This window comes from Mesoplodon mirus (genome assembly GCF_964341445.2).
Source record: "Mesoplodon mirus genome assembly, chromosome: 1".
In the NCBI taxonomy this organism is placed as follows: domain Eukaryota; kingdom Metazoa; phylum Chordata; class Mammalia; order Artiodactyla; family Ziphiidae; genus Mesoplodon; species Mesoplodon mirus.
In genome coordinates this window covers 51,998,486-52,022,368 of record NC_138976.1, presented here as the reverse complement: position 1 = coordinate 52,022,368, position 23,883 = coordinate 51,998,486, and the positions used below count along the sequence as shown (strand labels likewise).

General features: G+C 40.9%; 1 protein-coding gene across 1 annotated transcript in view; it reads left to right on the top strand.

Annotated features, from left to right (window-relative positions):
- TEK (TEK receptor tyrosine kinase) overlaps positions 1 to 23,883 on the top strand; it is a 107,389-nt gene that overhangs the window by 58,598 nt on the left and 24,908 nt on the right. The window contains exons 5-13 of the mRNA XM_082618005.1: positions 907 to 1,038; positions 1,737 to 1,877; positions 4,580 to 4,708; positions 7,763 to 7,914; positions 9,861 to 10,005; positions 15,216 to 15,377; positions 17,178 to 17,312; positions 21,013 to 21,300; positions 23,254 to 23,553. Of these exons, the coding sequence (XP_082474131.1) occupies positions 907 to 1,038; positions 1,737 to 1,877; positions 4,580 to 4,708; positions 7,763 to 7,914; positions 9,861 to 10,005; positions 15,216 to 15,377; positions 17,178 to 17,312; positions 21,013 to 21,300; positions 23,254 to 23,553 (1,584 nt within the window). The remainder of the gene's footprint in view (positions 1 to 906; positions 1,039 to 1,736; positions 1,878 to 4,579; positions 4,709 to 7,762; positions 7,915 to 9,860; positions 10,006 to 15,215; positions 15,378 to 17,177; positions 17,313 to 21,012; positions 21,301 to 23,253; positions 23,554 to 23,883) is intronic.

The following is a 23,883-nucleotide window of genomic DNA, read 5'->3' as shown; positions in this document are numbered from 1 at the left end:
ATCACCAAGTGTTGGAGAGAAAGAGCCAGGAAATATGAATCTAGAAGCATTTTACCATTCTTGTACTTTCAATTTTGTATCTTGCTTCATTTCTTATATGTTTTCTACCTGAAAAATATTTGGGGTCTACTAGCTCCTGCTTCCCCTTTTAGCTGTCTTCTGTCTCCACATTCTTTATTTTTTTAATCTTTATTTTATATTGAACTATTTACAATTTTGTGTTAGTTTCAGGTGTACAGCAAAGTGATTCAGTTACATATATACATGGATCTATTCTTTTTCAAATTCTTTTCCCATTTGGGTTATTCTCCACATTGTTTACACTGGAGATTCCCAAACCCTGGCATGCCTCAGAATTATCTGAAACACTTGTGAAGCATAGGTTGCTAGGCTACCTCCAGAGTTTCTCATACAGTAGGTCATTGATGGGAGTCTGGGATTTGCATTTCTAACAGATTCCCAGGTAATAGTGATGCTACTCGTCAGGGGTCACACTTTGAAAACCACTGCTCTTGTCTCTAACATAACTGCAGCTCTTCAAACATGCCGTGTTTTCCTCCCGACCTAGCCTTTGCCCAGGACACGCTCTCCAACCTTTTCTTCTTTGTCACTTAGTGGGTCCTGCAGATTCAACGCACATACCACCTCTTCTGAGAAGCCCTCATTTATGCCCTATTCCAACCCTAAGGCAGAATTAGGTACTTCTGTCTTTGTCGTTATCATTATTTTCTATCACATGTCTGTCTCCCACATTGGACTCTTAGCTTTTAGAGAGCAGAGATTGTGTTTTATTTATCTTCGTTCACCAGTGCCCACTCACATGACTAACATGTATCAGGTGCTCAATAAAGCTTTGGGGAATGAAGTTGCTCCACTCACCATAGTCTTGTTTTCCTTAAAAAAAAGGATGTGAAGCTCAGAAGTGGGGACGTGAATGTAACCGTGTCTGCACTGCTTGTATGAACAATGGGATCTGCCACGAAGATACTGGAGAATGCATTTGCCCTCCTGGGTTCATGGGGAGAACATGTGAGAAGGGTAAGTCAAAAGTGCTTGATGAGGGGCTTCCCTGGTGGCACAGTGGTTGAGAGTCTGCCTGCCGATGCAGGGGACACGGGTTCATGCCCTGGTCCGGGAAGATCCCACATGCTGCGGAGTGGCTGGGCCCATGAGCCATGGCCGCTGAGCCTGCGCGTCCGGAGCCTGTGATCTGCAACGGGAGAGGCCACGACAGTGAGAGGCCCCCGTACCACACACACACACACACACACACACACACACAAATGCTTGATGAGTAACCTGTGGATTTAAAAAGCCATTGTTGCTGGACCTAGAATTTTTAGATCTGGACGCATTTGAGAATGGAAGCTAAATGGCCTCTGTGAGCCCATATGGTACCTTTGAGTAAATTCCAAAAAGGTGCCCTTTCTTAAAGGCTCTTTATTGTCAACCACTGAAAAGTTGTAATAAGTGTACAAATCTACGACATCTATGATGTGAACGCCACTCCCCAGGTTTGTGCAATACACAAACTGCACTACTGGGGGTTGTGCCTGCAGTGTCCTCTCTGTGAGGCAGTTTCATGGGCCATAAGGGTGTGTTTACACTGACAATTCCACAGCTTACATTGGATTATTTTCCATGTTCACTGGTCTAGGAGAGACCCTTAAAAAGAAGAATCCTGCATTTCAAAGGGCTGCCTATTTGCCTCTGAATCATCTTTTTCTCACCCACAGCTTGTGAACTGCACACGTTTGGCAGAACTTGTAAAGAAAGGTGTAGTGGACCAGAGGGATGCAAGTCCTATGTGTTCTGTCTCCCAGACCCCTATGGGTGTTCCTGTGCCACAGGCTGGAAGGGTCTGCAGTGCAATGAAGGTAGGCACCAGTCACACCCCTAAAGAGAAAAGGTTCTAGCAGGTATATCAAGGAGATCCAGCTTGCTGGAAATCATTGTTTAGGACATACCTGGACTGCTCACTCAACTGTCTATTGCTGAATTACAAGGTTTTGAATCAAAGATATCTTCATCCAAAGTTAATTATGCTTTCATGTTAAGACTCTGGACCTCATAGAAAGTGCTCCTTATATACATCACCTGGGGATCTTATTAAAACAGATTCTGATCTCATAGGTCTGGACTGGGGCGTGAGGGTCTGCATTTCTAACAAGCTCCGAGGTGATGCTCTTGGTTTTCAGACCACACTTTGAGTTGGAAACCCATAGAAGATTTGTTATCTTCAGTGCATCATAAATATCATTGCTTTTAGGTCAGATCCAGGTAGGATTTGGGATTTGAAAATCGAGGAAGTTAAGGTCTTATCTTCCGTGGACCTCACACAAGCAATACTAACTTCACCTACTCGAAGATTCCTTCTACCCTTTTTAATATATATTTTCCCATTTGGTGAAGCTCAGAGGTATGTGTTTCCCATCTACTTTCCAATAAGCTTTTCACATCAACTATCACACAGTAACTTAACATGAACCTGTGGCCAAATATGCTAGATCTTCCCTAATGAGTGCTAATCTGGTGAACTAGGCAGAGCTCAATGGTGTTTCAGTATTTGCCTCACAAAATCAGCTTTTTCCACATCTGGCATTCTTGGGAGCCGTGATGGGGTCTCCAGCCACTTGATAACAGTGCACTAGGACAGAGAAGTTCAGTAGAAATATAAACAAACCACGTATGTAATTTAAATTATTCTAGTATCCACATTAAAAAAGTAAGAGAAACAGGTGAAATAATTGTAATATTTCAGTTGAAATAATTGTAATATTTCAGTTAACCCAATATATCAAAAATATTACCATAGCAACATGTAATCAATAGAAAAAATATTAATGAGATGTTTTACATTCCTCTTTTCATACTGAGTCTTTGAAATCTCAATTTGGATTAGCCATATTTTAAGAGCTCAATAGCCATCCATGGCTAGCAGCTACCATACTGGACAGCATAGCTCTAGGGGCTTAGAGTAAGAGGACAAAGAGGAGAGTTACACAAAAGTAAGCTTCAACTACCTGCAGAACCTCACTCAGTTCCTTCTAAATGCTGTATCTGCCCCCTGTGGAACACTGAGGGAGCCTTAGCTGTAGAGGAATCCCACATGGTCTCAGAAATGTACACCTTAAAGTAAAAGGTGCCTCCGAGTAGGGGTAGATCCAGTTCCTCCTTAAAGACTATTAAAAAATCATACACAAATTTTAAAAAACATGTGCATATATGAAAACTTTGCTAGGCCCCAGAAGGCATACATGCATGTGAGGAGTCTAGAACATAAGCTTCATTAACTTCATGGTGAATATGTCTCTAGACCCAGATTTATAGGAGTACCTTTATTAACATCCCAGCCCACATCTGGCTCAAGAAATCACTAAGATTTTATGAATTGAGATATTTTAGTGTTCTCCCAGACTCCTTCCTTGGACCTACAATTACATGTATGTTAGACCTTTTGATATTGTCCCTTAGGTCCCTGAGGTTCCAATCATTTTTTTCTTTTTCCCTATCTGTATTCTTCAGACTGAATACCTATTGATCTAGCTTTAAGTTCATTGACTCTTCTGTCATCTCCATTCTGTTGCTACATCCATACAGTGAAATCTTTATTTCAAATATTATGTTTTTCAATTCTAGAATGCCTTTTTGGTTATGTTTTATAGTTTATATTTCTCTGCTGAAATTTCTAATTGTTTCATTTGTTGTGAGCATATTTTCCTTTACTTCACTGAGCATAGTTATTGTAGTTGCTATTTCCAACATCTGGTTCATCCAGGTTGGTCTCTGTTGATTTTCTTTTCCCTTGGGAATGGGTCAGACTTTTCCATTTCTTCTTATGTTGATTGTATTTTGGGCATTGTGAATATTACATTTAGGAGACTTGGAATATGATATATTTCTCTGAAGAATGTTGATTTTGTTTCATTATGTCCTATCAGGCAATCAGCTTGGCATGACTCAAACTGCAAACTCTGACTCTCAGGCATCAACTCAAACCCAGTTCATTCCTTTTAGCCTTAGCTGGGTTGCTTCAAGTCTGCACTTAACATGTGTGGTTCTGGGGTCAGCCAAAGATTTGGGACTTCCTCCCTCTGGCTCTTCCTTTCTAGATTTTCCCTCTCACTTTCCAGAGGCTGTAGTTGCTTTGACTCTGTCCTCTAAGATTCCTCTGTCTGTAAGACTACAGGTTTTCTTTGGGGTCCTAGCTTCCCCACATAATGTCAACTGTACCAACCATTAGACTAAAAGCTGAAAAATGGGGAGCACACCATTCCCATCTTCCAAATTTCAGTTCCCCTCGGAACCTGCATGGTCCCCTCTGTCCCTCCTCCCATCACTCTTCAGTGCTTTCAGGTAGTTGTTTTTAAAATAGAGTTGTTATTTTTGAGAAGGGTGACCTGATAGGAGCTTATTCAACTGTCCTGGAAGCAGAATTCCTCAACCCTTTAACTTCTTGGTAATTCAGATAAATAATACTACTTGGTAGCTTGGAGAAAAGAAGTAAAACTAGCCACCTATAGCCTGAGTTTTCCTCCTTCCCTATCTTAACGCTGGTTTTTGATGTCTTTGTTTACAGCATGCCAGCCTGGTTATTATGGACCAGACTGTAAGCTTAGGTGCAGTTGCACCAATGGGGAGATGTGTGATCGGTTCCAAGGATGCCTCTGCTCTCCAGGACACCAAGGGCTCCAGTGTGAGAAAGAAGGTAAAGCAAGGTAACACGGTAGTCAGGGCCAGGTTCAGCATGTCTGAACCAAGCTTTTCTGGCATAATTCTTGCCCCACTAGCCCAAGATTCTTAAACTCCTTCTGTTTCCATCCTGAAGTAGGGAAGAATATATACCATGTTCTAAAGGACAGCTTTCTGAATCTTTTCTATGGACTCTCACACTGGCCTTTCCACTAAGGAATAAACCATATGTTCTTTGTAGCACATTAAGTGATAACTGGCCAGCTGAGAACTCTGCCTTTTGCTTTTGCTCTCTTCTCTAGGACCAGCCTTTTCCCTGGATATCCACAACAGTGGAAGAATTATGTGGAAGGGATTTGGATAAAAGATATTTTTAAAAAGAAAGATATAATGAAAGGAAAAAAATGAAAAATATTATCCTCAAAATGAAGTTTTAAATAATTCTAGTTCAGAATTACCGTAGAGCAGAAGTCAGCAAACACTGACCCACAGACCAAATCTGGTGTACTATTTTTTTTTAATAAATTTATTTTATCTATTTATTTATTTTTGGCTGTGCTGGGTCTTTGTTGCTGTGCATGTGAGGCAAGCGGGGGCTACTCTTTGTTGCGGTGCGTGGGCTTCTCATTGCAGTGGCTTCTCTGGTTGCAGAGCATGGGCTCTAGGCATGTGGGCTTCAGTAGTTGTGGCTCCTGGCTCTAGAGCTCAGGTTAAGTAGTTGTGGCGCATGTGCTTAGTTGCTCTGCAGCACGTGGGATCTTCCCGGACCAGGGCTCAAACCGATGTCCCCTGAATTGGTAGGCGGATTCTTAACCACTGTGCCGCCAGGGAAGTCCCTTGTGTACTTTTTTTTTAAACAGTTTTATTGAGGTATAATTTTTATACCATGAAGTGTTCATCCCTTTAAAACGTAAAATTGAATGCTTTTACCTCTGTAAACCATCACCATAATCTAGAATGTTTTCATTTTACCAAAAGAAAGTGTGTACCTATTAGCAGTAACTCCCATTCTTTCCTCCTCCCAGCACCTGGCAGCCATTAAGTTACTCTCTGCCTGTACAGATTTACTTATTCTTGATATTCCCTATTCTATAAATAGCATCACACAATACATAGTCTTTTGTGGCTGGCTTTTCTCACTTACCATACTTTTTTTGAGGTTTATCTGTATTGTAGCACATGTCAGTATGTATCTCATTCCTTTTTATTGCCCAACCATCTATCTGTTCTCATAAAAAAAAATTATTGGAATACAGCCATGCCCATTTGTTTACAATATATCGTGTAAGGTTGCTCTTACACAACAGGGTTGAGGAGTTACCACGGAGAACATATGGCTTACAAAGCTGAAAATATTTATTATCTTGTCCTTTCAAGAAAGTTTGCTAATGCTTACCCTAGAATATACTTTTTAAAATCTGAAGAAGCATACTTTCAAAATTTAAAAATAATAAACATATATTACTTTTTCAGTCAAATATAAATAACATATGTCCAGTGAAATCTACACTCAGAGTAATAAGACATTTATGGTCTTCTGCCTGTGAGTTTTAAAAATCAGAACAAATATGTGGGGAAATACCAACTGTTTTCTCAAAGGCTTTAGCTTGTCAGCTTTATACTTTCTCCTCTTCCCCAGCGTTTGGACTTTGTTACAGGGCAGGAATCTGGGAGGGTCTAGGAAGGGAAGGAAAGGCTATGGGCCAGAACATGGATTGAAAGTGGGCAATAAACAAGCTTAACGATTTGGATTTTCTGCACCACTTCCTCCTTTCTGTTCCAAGGCTGATGTTACAAAAAGTGTGAGAATCTCAAACTTAGAACCAGGTTCTGGGCTTCTGGGGAGCAGCTCCTTTCCCTCACACCCTCTTCCACACGCTAGCTGTTCCTCCACCCCCATCCAGCTGTAGAAACTGCAAGGGGACAATGAAGGAAAGATATGGTGTGAAAATGTCAAAGCACGTTGAAGAATTCCGATGGCAATAATTATGTAGGCTGAACAGTCTGGCAAATTTTCTAATCACAATCTCTCCAAGTCTGCAGATACATCAAGGAATTATCTTTGTGGCTATTAGATCTTTTTCCCTCCTGTTCCATACACTTCACCTGTTTCATTCGAGGCCTGAGAAATAGGATATCAATATAAAATATCAATATTGATGTGTTTACCTTGACCCACCGCTGATATGGAAGAGCATGTAGGTGACTGCTGTTCTTTTTTGCTGGAAAGGACTAAGCCGCTTTTCCAATGTTTCCCTTATTTGCTTTAAGTGCATCTCCGTCTCCTACATTCTTTACTAAGTGTTGGACTGTTTTCAGTCACGTCTTACATTTAGTTACACATGTTCCAAAATTCTCTAAGACCTTACAGTTCAGAATAAAATTGTTATATTTCAGGATTATTCATTCTCTACTCTGCAGATAATAAGCAAGGGCTCCTGATACCTTTGTTGATACCAGAGACATTTTTTCCTTTCCATATTGGCAGCAGTATTTTTTATTTGGCTATTGATAGGAAACTGATTTGGGGGAGTTTTATTCCACTTTACTTCTTCAATGTAAATGTGAATATAATTAATCATCGGCCACTTGCAGACTTCCCAATTAATGAGACATCTCTCAGATATCAAAACTTGACATATTGTTGATCGGCAGTATTGGGGGCTTGCAGAGTGAAAGAAGAACTAGTTTTTGTTTTTGTAAAAAAAATTCCCTTAAAAAGCAAGAGGGGGAGTGGACAGTAAGATCTGCAGAGATGTGGTGCTGATGATTTTTTCAATATTGAGACTGTATCTCCTAGGTCCACTGAGAAAGTACATCATTATGGCCAAAGAGTGTGAATTCTGGAGTCATAAAGATCTGAGCTTGAACCTGAACTCAGAGCCTCAGTCTCCTCATCTTTAAAATGGGAATAGCACCCACCCCACAAGTTTATCATGTGATGATAAAACAATATAATATTTGCCAAGTTCTTGCCCAGTGCATGACTTACTAAATGGTAGCTACTTTTATTATTTCTATTTCTGCTGTGTTAAAGATTAGATTTCACAGTGCTCTTTCCTTCATTCAGGCATGCCAAGGATGACCCCAAAGATAGAGGATTTGCCAGATCACATAGAAGTAAACAGTGGTAAATTTAACCCCATCTGCAAAGCATCTGGCTGGCCGCTACCTGCTAATGAAGAAATGACCCTAGTGAAGCCAGATGGGACAGTGCTCCATGTAAGAGTTATTCTTTTTCTTTTTTTCTGTAGAACAAATTATAGCCTTTTTATAAATTGAAGTATAGTTGATTTACAATGTTGTGTTAATTTCAGGTGTACAGCAAAGTAATTCAGTTATACATATATATTTCTTTCAGATTCTTTTCCATTATAAGTTATTACAAGATATTGAATGTAGTTCCCTGTTATACAGTAAATCCTTGTTGTTTATCTATTTTATATATAGTAGTTTGTATCTGCTAGTCCCAAGCTCCTTATTTATCCCTCCCCTTCCCCCTTTTCCCTTTGGTAACCATAAGTTTGTTTTCTATGTCTATGAGTCTGTTTCTGCTTCATACATAAGTTCATTTGTGTCATGTTTTAGATTCCACATATAAGGGATATCATATGATATTTGTATTTCTCTGTCTGATTTACTTCACTTAGTATGATAATCTCTAGGTCCATCCATGTTTCTGTGAATGGCATTATTTCATTTTTTTATGGCTGAGTAATATTCCATTGTATAAATATACCACATCTTCTTTATCCATTCATCTGTCAATGGACATTTAGGTTGCTTCCATGTCTTGGCTACTGAAAATAGTGCTGCAATGAACATTGGGGTGCATGTATCTTTTCGAATTGTAGTTTTCTCCAGATATATGCCCAGGAGTAAGATTGCAGGATCATACAGGAGCTCTATTTTTGGTTTTCTAAGGAACCTCCATACTGTTCTACATAGTGGCTGTATTCTTAATCTGACCTCCTTATACTACTAGATATTTTCAGTGTAGCACTCACCCTGCTAAAGGCTGGATTCCATTCATGGCTTGCATCCTCCTAAGCTAGGGTGTTGTTAGCTTTGACAAAAAGCAGAGGAGAGTTCAGCATAATCCATTTGACTCTAGATAGACCTGATCCCACACCTCCAGTCCAGAAACTATGATCCACAGAATCCCTTAGGTCTGAATACATACCTTGGGTCTCTGCCTCTGCACTTTGTCCTCACTGTTGGTGTCCACCACTGGTTAGGGTGCTATCACAGCATTCTTCTTTGCTGGAAAGGAATAAGCTACTTTTCCGATATGTTTCCCTTCCCTGTCCCAGCAATCCCAAATGCAGCAGAGACAGGAACTACCTCAAATTTCTCTGTGTCACAAGTGATCTTCAGGAAATTGATGTATTTTCTTATCTAAGATTTTGAAATAGTTATCTTATTTTTCTCTCAAAGCTGACAAAATCAACTTGACCAGAAGGCAGATCCAAATGACATCTTGAGGGCAGGATATGTAGAATGTTCACACATCAGATGTCCCTGATTCCACTCAAATAATCCATTAGGTAGTAGAAGCCAACTGACAGCTTCCAAAATCTTGTTGGCGTATCCATGAGTCAGTGGAAGTCACAGCTACCATCTAGTGAGGGCTGACCATACTATACACATCTTACTTTACATTACCTGTCCTCTTTTTGCAGAAGTGGAAACTGGCTGCGTGAAGTTAAGTAACTAAGGAATTGGTCAAAAGTGGCAGAGCTGGGATGTGAACTCAGGTCTATGTGTCTGCCGAGCCCTGACTTTTTCCACAATACCATACTCGGCAGCCCCTCAAACACTTTAAGAAGCCATTTTGTCTTCTCACCCAACCATCTCTGTATTGGACCAGAAAGGAACAAATGTTACCAGAAGCAGTTTAGAAGGACTTAGACTCTTTGCTTGGAAGTGTTTGCCCCACACTCCCAAACACATAAATACAACAGCAGGATCTGCGAGGGCATCAATCCAACGTAAACTTTCAGAGCTACTACAATAGCTTTGGAAATAAGCCAATGCTTATACAAGCATTGCAATGATCTTCTTAATCTCCCCTAGAAAACTCCTTATTTAACAATGCGATGGGGTCAGTGTTAAGAACCTTTGTGTTTATACATATCTAGAAGCTTTTTTTTTTTTGACCTTTCCAGCCGAAAGACTTTAACCACACGGGTCATCTCTCAGTGGCCACCTTCACGATCCACCGGATCCTGCCCCCTGACTCAGGAGTCTGGGTTTGCAGTGTGAACACGGTGGCTGGGATGGTGGAAAAGCCTTTCAACCTTTCTGTTAAAGGTAAGGTCCATTTTCCAGGGAAAGAGGTTGTAAACTTGATGGTGCTGTGTTTATGTATCACTGGGTGCTGCTTCTAAACAGAAATGCTCTCTGACCACTAAAATGCCTTTTGGATGTTCTCCAGGATACTAAGCCTTAAAAAAAAATTATGTGCATTAAAATGGAAAGGAGGGATTAAGTTTATGACCTTTGGAGTTACATAGACCTGGGTTTGATTTTCATTGCTAACAGCTAGTAAACTTGGGTGTGGCCCTGAGCAAATGAATTTGACCTCTCTGAGCCTTTCTTTATTTGTAAACACAGCTTAGTTTATCTACCACTCAGGGTTATTGAGAAGATTTGTTAAATAGTGGAATTGTGTCTGGCATAAAGTGTCTGGTAGTGATTTTATTTTGTAAAAAGTTTAACCTTATCATTGTCGTGACTTCCTATTCACTGTAGAGAATAATTTGGAGAATCTTCATTTTGAGGACTACTCACTTAATATGAAGCCCAGGCTATGCTATACAATTAACATGAATGATTTTCTCCCATATTCAGAGTTCTGAATATTCTTCCTACTATGAATTAGTATTTCAAAATTCAGAGTTATTCTAAGTGGATGCGTGTACCTTTGAGGCTTGCAGGGAAGAAATAAAGTGGAAGTAAATCCAAGTTAGCTTGGTTGGTGTACAAAGATACAACAAAGAATTTTAAATTTGGAAGTTACTTTTTAATCCATTTAGACAAAAACACCTAACAACTCTGTGGTATATACTCTAGAAAGGCACTGAGCTAAGTGCTTATTCATCTTATTTAAATTTTATGAGTACAATGTACAGTAGTATTGTTATCCCCACTTTATCTTTCAATAAACAGGTTCAGAAGGTTTAGGTGACTTGTCTAAGGTAACACATCTGGCAAACAGCCAATCTTAGTTTTGAACCTGGTCTTGACTCTAAACCCTGCATCATCTTTTGTAGATCATTTTGCTTTCTGAGACTCTTGTGTTACAGATAAGGAAGCAAGATAACAGAAGCTGATTAGTATGTAAACTATTTCACTACCTGATTAGGAATCTTTGGGTGATCCCAGAGGTAATTTCTGTAAATGAACTGAATGTAATCACCCAGAGCATAATTTTTTTAAAAAAAGGTCAAGAATAGTAGGAGCATAAATACAGCCTCATAGAGTTGGATTCTCTGCCCTGAGAACCCATATAAAACACCTCAGAATCTTTAATATTTTTTTGGATTACTGGAAAATCCCAGATCTATTTTATTCAGTAGAACATTAACACGATCAAAATAATTTCTTACATCATACATGTTCTTGGAAGAAAGGAAATGATATACAGACAAGACAAACTATGTTATTTTTAAGCTTCTTGAAATGTTTGCTGCCCATAGAAAGTAAATAATAATAAGTAAAAAACCATGGTGCTAAGATTCAGAAGAGTTACTGATTCTAATTTTATTTATTTATTTATTCATTATTTATTTATTTATTTTGCCGTACGCGGGCCTGTCACTGTTGTGGCCTCTCCCGTTGCGGAGCACAGGCTCCGGACACACAGGCTCAGCGGCCATGGCTCACGGGCCCAGCCACTCTGCGGCATGTGGGATCCTCCCGGACCGGGGCACGAACCTGTGTCCCCTGCATCAGCAGGTGGACTCTCAACCACTGTGCCACCAGGGAAGCCCCTAATTTTTATTTTTTAAATAAAAGACACAGCACACAACATCAGTGCACAGAAACCTCTCTAGTTCTAAGTCACTGATGCCTCTTCACTGTCATATTGACAGATATAAAATGGAAATAGCCATTAGGTAAATTAAGCAGTGTCTTTAATCATAGTATTTAAAAAAAAAATAGATACAGAGATACAGTTGCCCTTCAGTATCTGTAGGGGATTGGTTCTAGGACCTCCCTGTATACCAAACTCCATTGATGCTCAAGTCCCTTATATAAAATGGCATAGTATTTGCGTTCAACCTACGCACATCCTCCTGTATATTTTGAATCATCTCTAGATTACTTAAACAATAGTCCCCCCTTATCTGTGGTTTCACTTTCTACGGTTTAAGTTACCCACGGTCAACTGCAGCCCAAAAAATTAAATGGAAAATTCCAGAAATAAACAATTCATAAGTTTTAAATTGTGTACTGTTCTGAGCAGCATAATGAAATCTCACACTGTTCCACTCCATCCTGCCAGGGATGTGAATCCTCCCTTTGTCTCGTGCATGCCACCCATTAGTCACTTAGAAGATGTCTAAGTTACCATATCATCTGTCATGGTATCACAGTGCTTACGTTCAAGTAACCTTTATTTAACCTAATGTGATGCTGGCAATTTGAATATTCCCTTACTGTGCCTAATTTATAAGTTAAATTTTACCATATGTATGTATGTATAGGAAAAAGCATAGTGTATATACGGTTTGGTACTGTCTGCAGTTTCAGGCATCCACTGGGGTCTTTGAATATATCAACTGAAGATAAGGGAGACTATTGTAACACCTAATACAATGTAAATACTATGTAAATAGTAACTATAATGTAAATACTTTGTAAATAGTTGCTGGCACATGGCAAATTTCAAGTTTTGCTTTTTAGAACTTTCTGGAGTTTTTTTAAATTTTCCCCCTGAATGTTGATCTGCTCTTGGTTGAATCTGCAGATGCAGAACCTGAATACAGAAGGCTGACTGTACTAGACTTTACTACCAGAGTACATACTGGAGCAACCACTTTGGAAAACTGGCAATATATATTAAAGCTAAGCATACACCTACACTGTGACCTGATAATTCTACACCTAGGTTTATGCTCAAAAGAAATGAGTGCATATGTTAAAAGCAAATAATCTTCAGTAATGTTCTGAGGAGTTTTATTCCTAATAGCCCAAATATCCATCAACGTTAGAAAGGATAAGTAAATTGTGTTATATTCATAGGTAATACTTTGCTAGGGCTGCTGTAGCAAAGTACCCTAGACTGAGTGGCTCAAACAACAGAAATTAGGGGCTTCCCTGGTGGCGCAGTGGTTGAGAGTCCGCCTGCCGATGCAGGGGACGTGGGTTCGTGCCCCGCTCCGGGAAGATCCCACATGCCGCGGAGCGGCTGGGCCTGTGAGCCATGGCCGCTGAGCCTGCGCGTCTGGAGCCTGTGCTCCGCAACGGGAGAGGCCACAACAGTGAGAGGCCCGCGTACCGAAAAAAAGCAAAAAAACAAAAAAACAGAAATTAATTTTCTCGATGTTCTGGAGGCTAGATGATCAAGGTAATCTGACCTTGATCTGAGATCAAGGTGTTGGCAGAGTGAGTTTCTTCTGAGGCCTTGCTCCTTGGCTTGTAGACAGCTGTCTTCTCCCTGTATCTTCTCATGGTCTTCCTCCTGTGTGTGTGTCCTAATTTAATCTTCTTATAAGGACAACAGTCATATTGGATTAGGAATGACTGTAGACCTCATTGTAACTTAATTTCTTCTTTAAAGACCCTATCTCCAAATATAGGTACTGTTTATAGAGTGCAAGGGAGAAAGGAATAAGTCAAAAGAGAAAAATGATATTGGATGAGGTAGGAAGTATCTAACGTGTCCCTTAATGACCCCTGCCTTGTGGAATTCATGACCTTGTGTAATCGCTTCCCCTTGCATGTGAGCTGGACCCAGCAACCCTCCTCTCATACAGGAAGAGTGATGTGCAGGGCTGGCTTCATGGGATTATGACCTGTCCACACAGGGCCCTGCACTTGGTTTAATGTTCTATTGTCTTCAACTTGAAATTTTATCTTTGACTTTCGTAAGTGAAGTCCAGTGACACAATGGAGTGTGCGCATGAGCAGAAGAGATAGACTCACTATCTGTCTTCTTTCTTGGCCACCCCATTCCCATAAGTGTTCTTGATGACCCAGGGCACAGGATTCTGGTGGACCTCTGATTCATGGGAGCTCAGTTAAGACTCAAAGCAAGTACAAAGTTAGTTGGGCTACTTCTACAATTGAATAAATGGGGGTACTGACAGCCTGACAAGATGTCCTTTCCTTTCAAACTAGAACTTGCTTAATATTGTGGACATACTATAAATCTGTTTATATACTGTGGCCCTTAGGAAGGCCACAAACCATTGTAATATCCAAGAATTTTTCTTTCCCCAAGAACCAATTTTCACCTTGTTGGGAGTGCTTTTTCAGTCCCATTGGGAATACATGGTCTTTGAGATGGGGAGATTATTCTGGATTATCTGGGTGAACCCACTCTAATCACAGGAGTCTTTAAAGACTGTCAGAAAGAGATCTCACAATGGAAGAAGGGTCAGAGACACATGACTTTGTTGTCTTTGAAGATGGAGGAAGGGACCATGAGTCAAGGAATACAGATGTTTTTTAGAAGCTGAAAAGAAGGAAACAAATTCTCCCTTAGAACCTCCAGAAAGGAACACAGCCCTTGTTAACACCTTAATCTTAGCCCGGTGAGACCCATGTCTGACTTCTGACCTCCGGAGCTGTAAGAGAATAAATTGATGTTGTTCTAAGCAGAGAGAGACAGACAGACAGAAAGACAGACTTAGTCTGGTGGTCTAGTAGGAAGACTGGTATTCAATAATCACACCAAATCACTAAGAATAATAAATTCTGAAAATTGCAGTGAAGGAAAAGGTTCTGTGGAAGGGTATGACACGTGAGCCTAACCAAGGTTCTGGGATAGCCCCTGTGAGGAAGTCACATGAGAGCTGAGAGATGAATGATGAGTAAGAGTTAACTGCAGAATCATGGGAAGTCTATACCATTCCTTGCAGGAGAACAGCCTCAACAAAGAACCGGAGACAGAAAGGAGCCTGGTGCATTGTTAGTTGAATGAACTGAAAGGTCACTGGGACTGGAGGGTATTAGGTGAGGGAACGAGGAAGCTGAAGAGGAGGCAGGGGCTCTATCGTCCCTGGCAGGTCTTGGTATGAATTTTAGATTTTATTTGAAACATAGTGGAAACCCATTGAAAGGTCTTGAGCAGAGGAGTGCTCGTATTTTAAGAAAGCACTTTGTGGATAGTGAGTTGGAGGGGCAAGAGCAAACCAGGAGATCACAGAGACGGCAACTACATGGAACCTGAGCAGAGAACGCTAAGAGGGCTTTGTTGGGAGTGTAAAGATACTCATCCTCTACCCCCATCTCAGAACAGCAGTAAAACCCCAAAGTGTAAGGACTGATCTGATTCTTGACACTTTATTTAGTTCTTCCAAAGCCCTTGAATGCCCCAAATGTGATTGACACTGGACATAACTTTGCTGTCATCAACATCAGCTCTGAGCCTTACTTTGGGGATGGACCAATCAAATCCAAGAAGCTTCTCTACAAACCTGTTAATCATTATGAGGCTTGGCGGCATATTCAAGGTAAGGTTTGGAAAGGAAAGGCTCCAGCTGGAGATGGGGCACCATGAAAAAATATTTTTTCCCCAAATATAGAAATCCTCTCTCCCAGTCTCAACCCTCTACCCCAAGGTAGGGGCTGTAGCAGTGGATTCCATTTCAGAGTATTCAAGAAGGAGTTGGGGGTCAGGAGGTGGTCCTCTGAGTTCTGGGGCTATCTTTTCGGAAGTCATGATGTAAAATGGGACACAGAACACGCCTGTGTCAGGAGTTACTATCTGCATCAATATTTTCTTTCCAGGCTTCTCTGGATCTCTAATCCCTTTTTGACTCTATCTTGCTTGGTCATGGTGAAAGATACAAGTTTATGCCATGAATATGGTAAGAGAAAAATCCAGGGCCTGCTGGAAAGGCAGAGACTTAATTTGCTTACATCTGAAGGGTGATTGTTCCTGCTGTATCAAGTTTATTGTTTTTAGTATTTGAGTCTTGCCCTGCCTGCAGGCTCCTAACTCACAGAGGTTTTGAGAGGACTTTGGACCAGAGTGTTTGGGCTGTGGCAGGAAGAGGAGAGGATGTGGGCAAAGAGAGGTACATGCCCCTCCCCCAACTTTTGGGAAAAACACCCCAAAATGTAATAAAATGTCAAAAGTTCATGCAGTTAAATTTATTTATTTGTAAATTAAATTTATTTTGAAACACAAATGACAGTTCTGTTTGTTGCATGATGATGTAAAAATCACATTTTTTTAAAAAAGAAAGCTGAGCATCATCTATTGAGCCAGCTGCTTTAATTGCACCATCTTATAGCGAGACCTGCCACTGTCATGCTTGTAGGGAATGTGCAGCCCTCCACCAGTACTTTAGTCTCACTATGCCTGTGACTTCCTAAAAAGCGCCCTCTACCCATGAGATGTCGATAATCAAAGTTACAAAAAAGGAGAAGAAAAAGAGGGTTTTTGGCTTAATAATACTAGCTGATTTGGGTATATTGAATAATGTCTTGGTATCATTACTGAACTCTTCACATTCTTTTAAAGATTCAGCCAAAATTCAGAATCCCAGCAACATAAGGCTGATTTAATGGATTGCTGTTTCTGTTGTGGATGGCTAGGTCTTTTTAAAAAGCAGCTTTTAAAAAAAAACATGGTGTTAATAATCCATCATCTCTTTGTGGACATCTATGAAGTGGTCTTCTAAAAAACCTTAAACACAGTCCAATACGTTTTCTTACCGACTAGGAATTTATCATATGGTAAGGCAAAAATCTACCTTTGCAATATCCACAGAGAAACAGGGTGGCAAAATAGAATAGCTAAGGAGAAAAGGAGCATATGTCATTTGCTTATGGGATCTATTTTCAAGTACTTCAGAACGCTTCATTTGTTATGACATGAGTGTCACAAGTTCACTGTCTAGTCATTGTAAGCATACCGTCAAGGGTCTCTTCTCTTGATAGCTTGATTGCCATCACTGTAAGTACTTGAAAACAGAAGTTATTTAATATTATTCTAATTGAGTTTTTCCCCTAAATCTGATTGGTATTCCATATGGTTGAAGATTTGCGTGGTTTTACTCTACAAATGAAAAGACAAACACACTAGAGCAGAAATGTGTAAGTGGCACAGAGATACTTACATGAAAAAGCCTTATTTTCCTTATATTAGGGACACTGAGGCCCTGAAGATGGGATTGCCTCTCTGTTCTACTCAGACATTGTATTTTTAAAAACCAAACATTAGTTCACCTCACAATAACAACATTCCAGTTTAAAGAATGTAAAAGATTGCCAACTGAAGTTTCCTGAACTTTCCCTCTTCTCAGTGACAAATGAGATTGTTACCCTCAACTATTTGGAACCTCGGACAGAATACGAGCTCTGCGTGCAGCTGGTCCGGCGTGGAGAGGGCGGGGAAGGGCATCCTGGACCCGTGAGGCGGTTCACAACAGCTTCCATCGGTCAGTTGAAGCAAACAGGCATTTATTCAGGAGCTGGGTGGGTGGGGGAGGAAGGGGAAAGAGGAAGGAAGACCAGGAAGGGTGGTGGTGGGTGAGTGGGATGGTGGTGGAAAGGGGTTTGCTTTTGAATGGGTGGGAAAGTGACAGGAAGGCTAGCAACTTGGAGCCAAACCGGTCCTTTATTTGGGCTGCACTCCTGGTCTGTCTCCCTGGGGGAGGGGGTCTGCAGCAATCCACTGGGACAGAGAAGGAAGCAGATGACCCTTCAGGAAGGCAGGGACATCCCTTAGGAGTTGGGATTTACTTAGCAGCAACTGTGCTCCGTCTTGGCTCCCGAGTTTTACCACCAGCTTCCTGTTTCCATCTTAAGGGCCCAAGACAGGCTCTTGCCGCATACGTACTCCAGAAATCCCAGTTTATTTACTTTAAAAAGTAATTTCTAGTTTTTCGAAGTCATTCACGCACATAGTGAAAACATCAAATAGAATGAAAGGCTTTTACCTGTAGAACAGCAGTTCTGGGCTTCCCTGATGGCGCAGTGGTTAAGAATCCACCTGCCAATGCAGGGGACACAGCTTTGAGTCCTGGCTCTGGAAGATCCCACATGCTGCGGAGCAGCTAAGCCCGTGTGCCACAACTACTGAGCCTGCACTCTAGAGCCTGCAAGCCACAACTACTGAAGCCTGTGTGCCACAACTCCTGAGCCCACGTGCCACAACTACTGAAGCCCATGAGCCTAGAGCCCGCATTCCACAACAAGAGAAGCCACTGCAATGAGCAGCCCACGCACCGCAATGAAGAGCGGCCCCCCCTCGCCGCAACTGGAGAAAGTAGAGTCCCAGAGTGGTTAATAATTTGCCCATGGTAATGCATTGGGTACATTGCTATACTAGATCTTCAGACTTGATACCTTTTTGTTTCTCCTGGGAGAAACAAAATATCCAGGTATTTTTTACCTGGGAGTCCAAAGGCACGATGTCCTTATCCCAGTTGATGAGTTTTCCTATTTTTAGTCCATTTACTAAAAGCAGAAGGATATGGAATGATTTACTGAGAAGCTAGGAAGAGCATCAGGCTCTTCTGCAGGGGTTGTGCATCCCTAACAGAGACTCTCCCCTCCACACTCCCCACCTAGGGTTCATCTGACCAGCAGCATCCTTAAAGAACCAAATGAAACTCAGTAGCTACTCTGATGCTTGTAGAAGCATTGCACAAGTAAGGAATGGCTTCCTGGGAACCCACCAGGTAGTAAATACCAAAAATAACACTGGAGACTACGTATGACTTAGAGGATAAAGGAATCTCCATGACTATGATCCAAGGGGCCCCTAATATGTCATCAGGTTGCTGCTAAAAGGCAAATAGTAGTTAATTCTCTCTTAGAGCAGTGCTGATGAATCAAAAGGGGAAGGCCATAATCTGACTCAGATGGAAAGTATTTATGGAACAGAACATCAAACACTTCACAGACCCGTCCTGTGCTGTCTTCAGCTCTCAGAATATGTTCCAGCCAGGATGTATTTAGAGATGTCTTGGAATATATTTCAAAGTAGTTCTCAGGGGTGGGCGGGAAGGGAATTCTTGAAGGTTCATCTTTTCCCAGCATTTGAATTTTGCTGATGTTTGTTTTTAAATTCATTTGGCAGCTGCACTATTTATAAATGTGTTGGTTGAGTGATAAAGGCTGGGAAGGCCAGGAGGGGAGGGGAGAGAAGATACTCTGAACACACGGCAGAGAGAGGGCAGGTTGGGAGGGGTGAAGGGTAAGTCATGCTCCCAAAGGGAAGGAAATGACCATTTATGGGGTTGCTTCTCTGTACCAGGCACAGGCTTAGAAGGTTTACATGTTTGCTGCACACCATCAGTCCTCCCTCTGTCTGCTGTCATCGTAAGCCTATCTACCCACTCCAGGTGGCTTATTTTGGAACTTCAACTTTAGAGAAGAGCAAAAGGAGGTGACATCACCTCTCTCAATTTGCAAAGGTTATGGAGAAAAGACCAATAAGACCTGTAGCATAATGCCCAGCAGGTGGCAGGACCTGATTGCTGGTTCTCCCTCATCTAAGGGTGGTCAGGACTGGCCAGTGAGAGTCCCTCTCCCACTGGGTGGAAACAGACCCTTCCTCTCACCTCTAACCAAGTTTCTCAACCTTTTTATTTTTAATTTTTTTTTAACTTTTTTTTCATTTTATTGGAATATAGTTGATATACAATGTTGTGTTAGTTTCAGGTGTACAGGAAAGTGATTGTTATACGTATATTCATTCTTTTTCAGATTCTTTACCTTATTGTAATTTTTTAAATTATCACCCTCTAAAGAGCTTCTTAGATAGTTTTGTCCTTAAGACAAAATCTCTGTTTTGTCTTAATGTCTCTTCTGCCATGAATTGTAATACCACAGATCTGTTTATATATGGTGGCCCTTCATAAACAATTGTCATTATCTAAAATTTTCTCATACCCCAAGAACCAATTTTTGCCCCCTTAGGGGCAATAATGTCCCCACCAAGAATGCATGAGTAGAGGATCACTATTCTATGTTTTGAAAATACTTTATATCTGAAGTTTAAAATATCAATATACTATTATTAGCTGAAAATTTACAGATTCCTCCACTGTCCATTGGCCCAATATATTTTATGAAGGAAGGAAGGAAGAGAGAGAGAAAATGTTGACAGAGCCCCTAACACCTTCCAAGCATTTTCACCTTCACTATCTCATTTCTCTTCCTGAGTCTGGAAGATGAGTATTTTCATTTCATGCTACATGTGAACTCGGAGAGGTTATGAATTTTCCCAAGGTCACAAAAGTAAAGGGGCATGATCCTGCCTCCTTGATTTCAAAACCCATATTGTTTCCATTCAGTTACCTCTCTGGTAGCCCAGGTTCTTGGGGGTGATTATGGCCACACGGCGTGTGGTCAGAGCCAAACCTTGATGTGATCAGAGCAGTGTGAAGCCTGGCCCAGCCATCACAGTGCTGTCGTGTCTGAAATTGTCCTTGCTAAGGGGAAGTAACCCTGAAATTGCTTTACAATATATTACTCAAAATGGGAACAGAAACACTGAACCTACAACCCCAGAACCTTGGCAAATCCAGTGTTTCCATTTTTATCAGTTTCCTTCCTTTTTCACCAATTGTAGACATGGCTTTTACCAAGTGGTAAGCAGAGTTTTTTCTCGTGTGTTATAAGTTTTGGAGAGGCTTTTGTACTTTTTCCAATAAACTTTTAATCCCTTGGATGGCTATATCATAATTTATTAAAGCATTTTCCTATTTTGAGCATTTTGGTTTCTTATGATTGTTTGTTATTATAAACAATGTTGTAATGGACATCTTCATGCACCTAGCTTTTCGCTTCCTTTGAGTTGTTTCTTCAGGATAAATCCTTGGTAGTCAGACTCTTCTCCCAAAGTATATGATCATTTCTAGAGTTCTTGAAAAATATTCCCAAGTTGTCCTTCAAAGGGGTTGTATTCCTGTCTTACAATTACTCAAGCTACATCCTAGAATATTTTAAAGCTTTGCTATTCTGGTAGGAAAAAGAAAAAGTATTACCTGGCTGGTAGCGTGTGTTTCTTTGATAGCTTGTGAAAGTCTATATTATTCTAGGAGCCAAGGTTATCCTATAAAGCTGTCCTTCAGGGCTGTTGTTACCTTCACCCTATATAAAAACAATGATTATTCTGGTTTCTCCTAGGTCTTCCTCCTCCAAGAGGTCTCAGTCTCCTGCCAAAAAGTCAGACCACTCTAAATTTGACCTGGCAACCCATATTTCCAAGCTCAGAAGATGACTTTTATGTTGAAGTTGAGAGGAGGTCTGTGCTAATGAATAGTGATCAGCAGAATATTAAAGTGCCAGGCAACTTGACTTCAGTGCTCCTTAACAATTTACAGCCCAGGGAGCAGTACATAGTCCGAGCCAGAGTCAACACCAAGGCCCAGGGGGAATGGAGCGAAGATCTCATCGCTTGGACCCTTAGCGACAGTAAGTACCTCATGATGCCCCAGCCTTGCCTGAATGACACTTGGCTGCTGCTGTTTAGACTTAGCTCCCGTCACTTCAAGTCTGCTTCTTAGAAACCATAAAAGGTAGTTAGTTGTGAATGGAGGCTCATTAGTGCCCCCCACCAACACATCAAATCATTTTAGCAACCTGCAATATATACCAACTCTTCATGTGTTTGGATTTGTGATAATTCAGGCAGGACTGTGCTAAAATTTACCTTTCCTTTCTATAGAGATACTTATTAAGTAAATTAATAACATGAATAAGGTTTTCTAGGGCTTGTTGAATCTGTTATATGGCAGTTTTTAGGATTGTTGCACACAGATGATGATTCATCTAATTCATCTAATCTTAAAAGCCAAAGAACTCTGCTTGAAAAATCTTCAAAACAGACAATTCCTGGCATTACAGTCTATATTTGAGAGTAATAAAACAACTTTTCTTTCAAAATGTTCTTCAGTTCAGGCTTCTCTCAATCTCATATTGGTCATTAAAAATTAGTTGGAACTTCTAGGGTTTCTTTGTAGAATTGAAAGCTTTTTCATCATGAACCAGAGAGTTCTATTTTGATTCACTGCATTAGAACTGTCTGTGCATTTTGGAGTCCTTGGAAAGATTAGGTGTTTCTGGGTCACACCAACCGTCACTTATGCTAGGATCCTGTGGTCTCTTGTCAACTCCCAAAGTCTGAGGTTCTTTTCTGCAGCTGAGTTGCCACCTCGCCAGTAACAGGTGTGTAAACTGGCTCTTGTTTTTCCAGGCACTCTCTTGTATCAATAACATGTGGAAGTCTCAACGGTTTTGTCTGTGTTTAGGGATGTCTTCTTCATCTTTAAAAAATTCTGACATTTAGAAGTTATAGGACAGGGCCTCCCTGGTGGCACAGTGGTTGAGAGTCCGCCTGCCGATGCAGGGGATACGGGTTCGTGCCCCGGTCTGGGAGGATCCCATATACCACGGAGCGGCTGGGCCCGTGAGCCATGGCCGCTGGGCCTGCGCATCCGGAGCCTGTGCTCCGCAACGGGAGAGGCCACAACAGTGAGAGGCCCGCATACCGCAAAAAAAAAAAAAAAGAGAAGTTATAGGACAATGCAGAGAATAATACAACAAAAACCTACATTTCTACCACACAGAATTAACAACTCAACATTTTGTCATATTTGCTTTCAGCCTTTTTGTGGAAGTAATTCCACAATACAGATATATCAAAATCCTCTTTGACCATCATCCCCAATCTAATTCTCTCCCCTCTCCCCAGAGACAACCAAAATTATGAGTTTATTATGTATCCTTCCAGTCAATGTTGTATAATTTTAATACATTAAGTACATCCATAAGTGTGCATATGCATATATAGTCTCCATCTTGCTTTTTGAATATGTCTGCTAAGTGCTTAACATATTTTCTAACAAGTGCTTAATACGGATAGGCCCTATGGACCAGTGGCTAACTGCAGACTAACAGGAATCTTATTTCTTCTATTTGAATCTATTTCTTAAAAGCTGTGTGACCTCAGCCAAGTCACTTAATCTCTCTGAGCCTCAATACTTACAGTAAGATTGTTATGAGGAGTCAATGAGTTACTATATGGAAGGGCCTCTATAAATGTCAGCTCTCAACATTTTTCTGTTTTCCTTAGTATCAAAAACAGTGTAATAGCAGTTTGTGGAGTAACAGAATTTCCGAGGTCTTAATTTAGTTTAAGGATGGCATATATGTGATGTGTGTGTGTGTTGCCATTTTCCTGTCTGCAGCCACTTGTCAAGTCTGCGTCGAGTCCACTACCAACTGATTGGAGTTACCCTCTGAGATAACACTTACTAGCCATTCATGGTTTATGAGCTGATATTAACTCTCTCTCAAAAGCATAATAATCATAGAGATGGTAATATATCTTAAGTAAAATATTGTTTGTTTGTTTTAAATTTCTAGTTCTCCCTCCTCAACCAGAAAACATCAAGATTTCCAACATCACAGACTCCTCAGCTGTGATCTCTTGGACAATCCTGGATGGCTATTCTATTTCTTCTATTATCATCCGTTACAAGGTTCAGGGCAAGAATGAAGACCAGCACATTGATGTGAAGATCAAGAATGCCACCATCACCCAGTATCAGCTCAAGGGCCTAGAGCCCCAAACAGCTTACCAGGTGGACATCTTTGCAGAGAACAACATAGGGTCAAGCAATCCAACCTTTTCTCATGAACTGATGACTCTTTCTGAATCTCAAGGTTGGTAGAGTGGACAGGTATTTACATAGAATTATTTCTGGAGAGTATCAGAAAAGCCCCACTGTCTTACGATATTTACCCCATATTCGCATCATGTGACATAATGGGCTGGTAGGCGTCACCATCTCTAAAGAGGTCCTTGGAATGAAAATGCCCCTTGGAAGGATAGCCCGTTGATCTGTTATCTATCATGAAAACTTAGGTGAACTTAGCCCATCAGCACTCCCCACCCAGCAATTGAAACTCTGAGGGATATGAATGTGATTCCATGCAGACGGAAGACAGAGGACCCAGCTTAGTGGAGACAGCCCTGCGTGGTGCTTCGGTGGG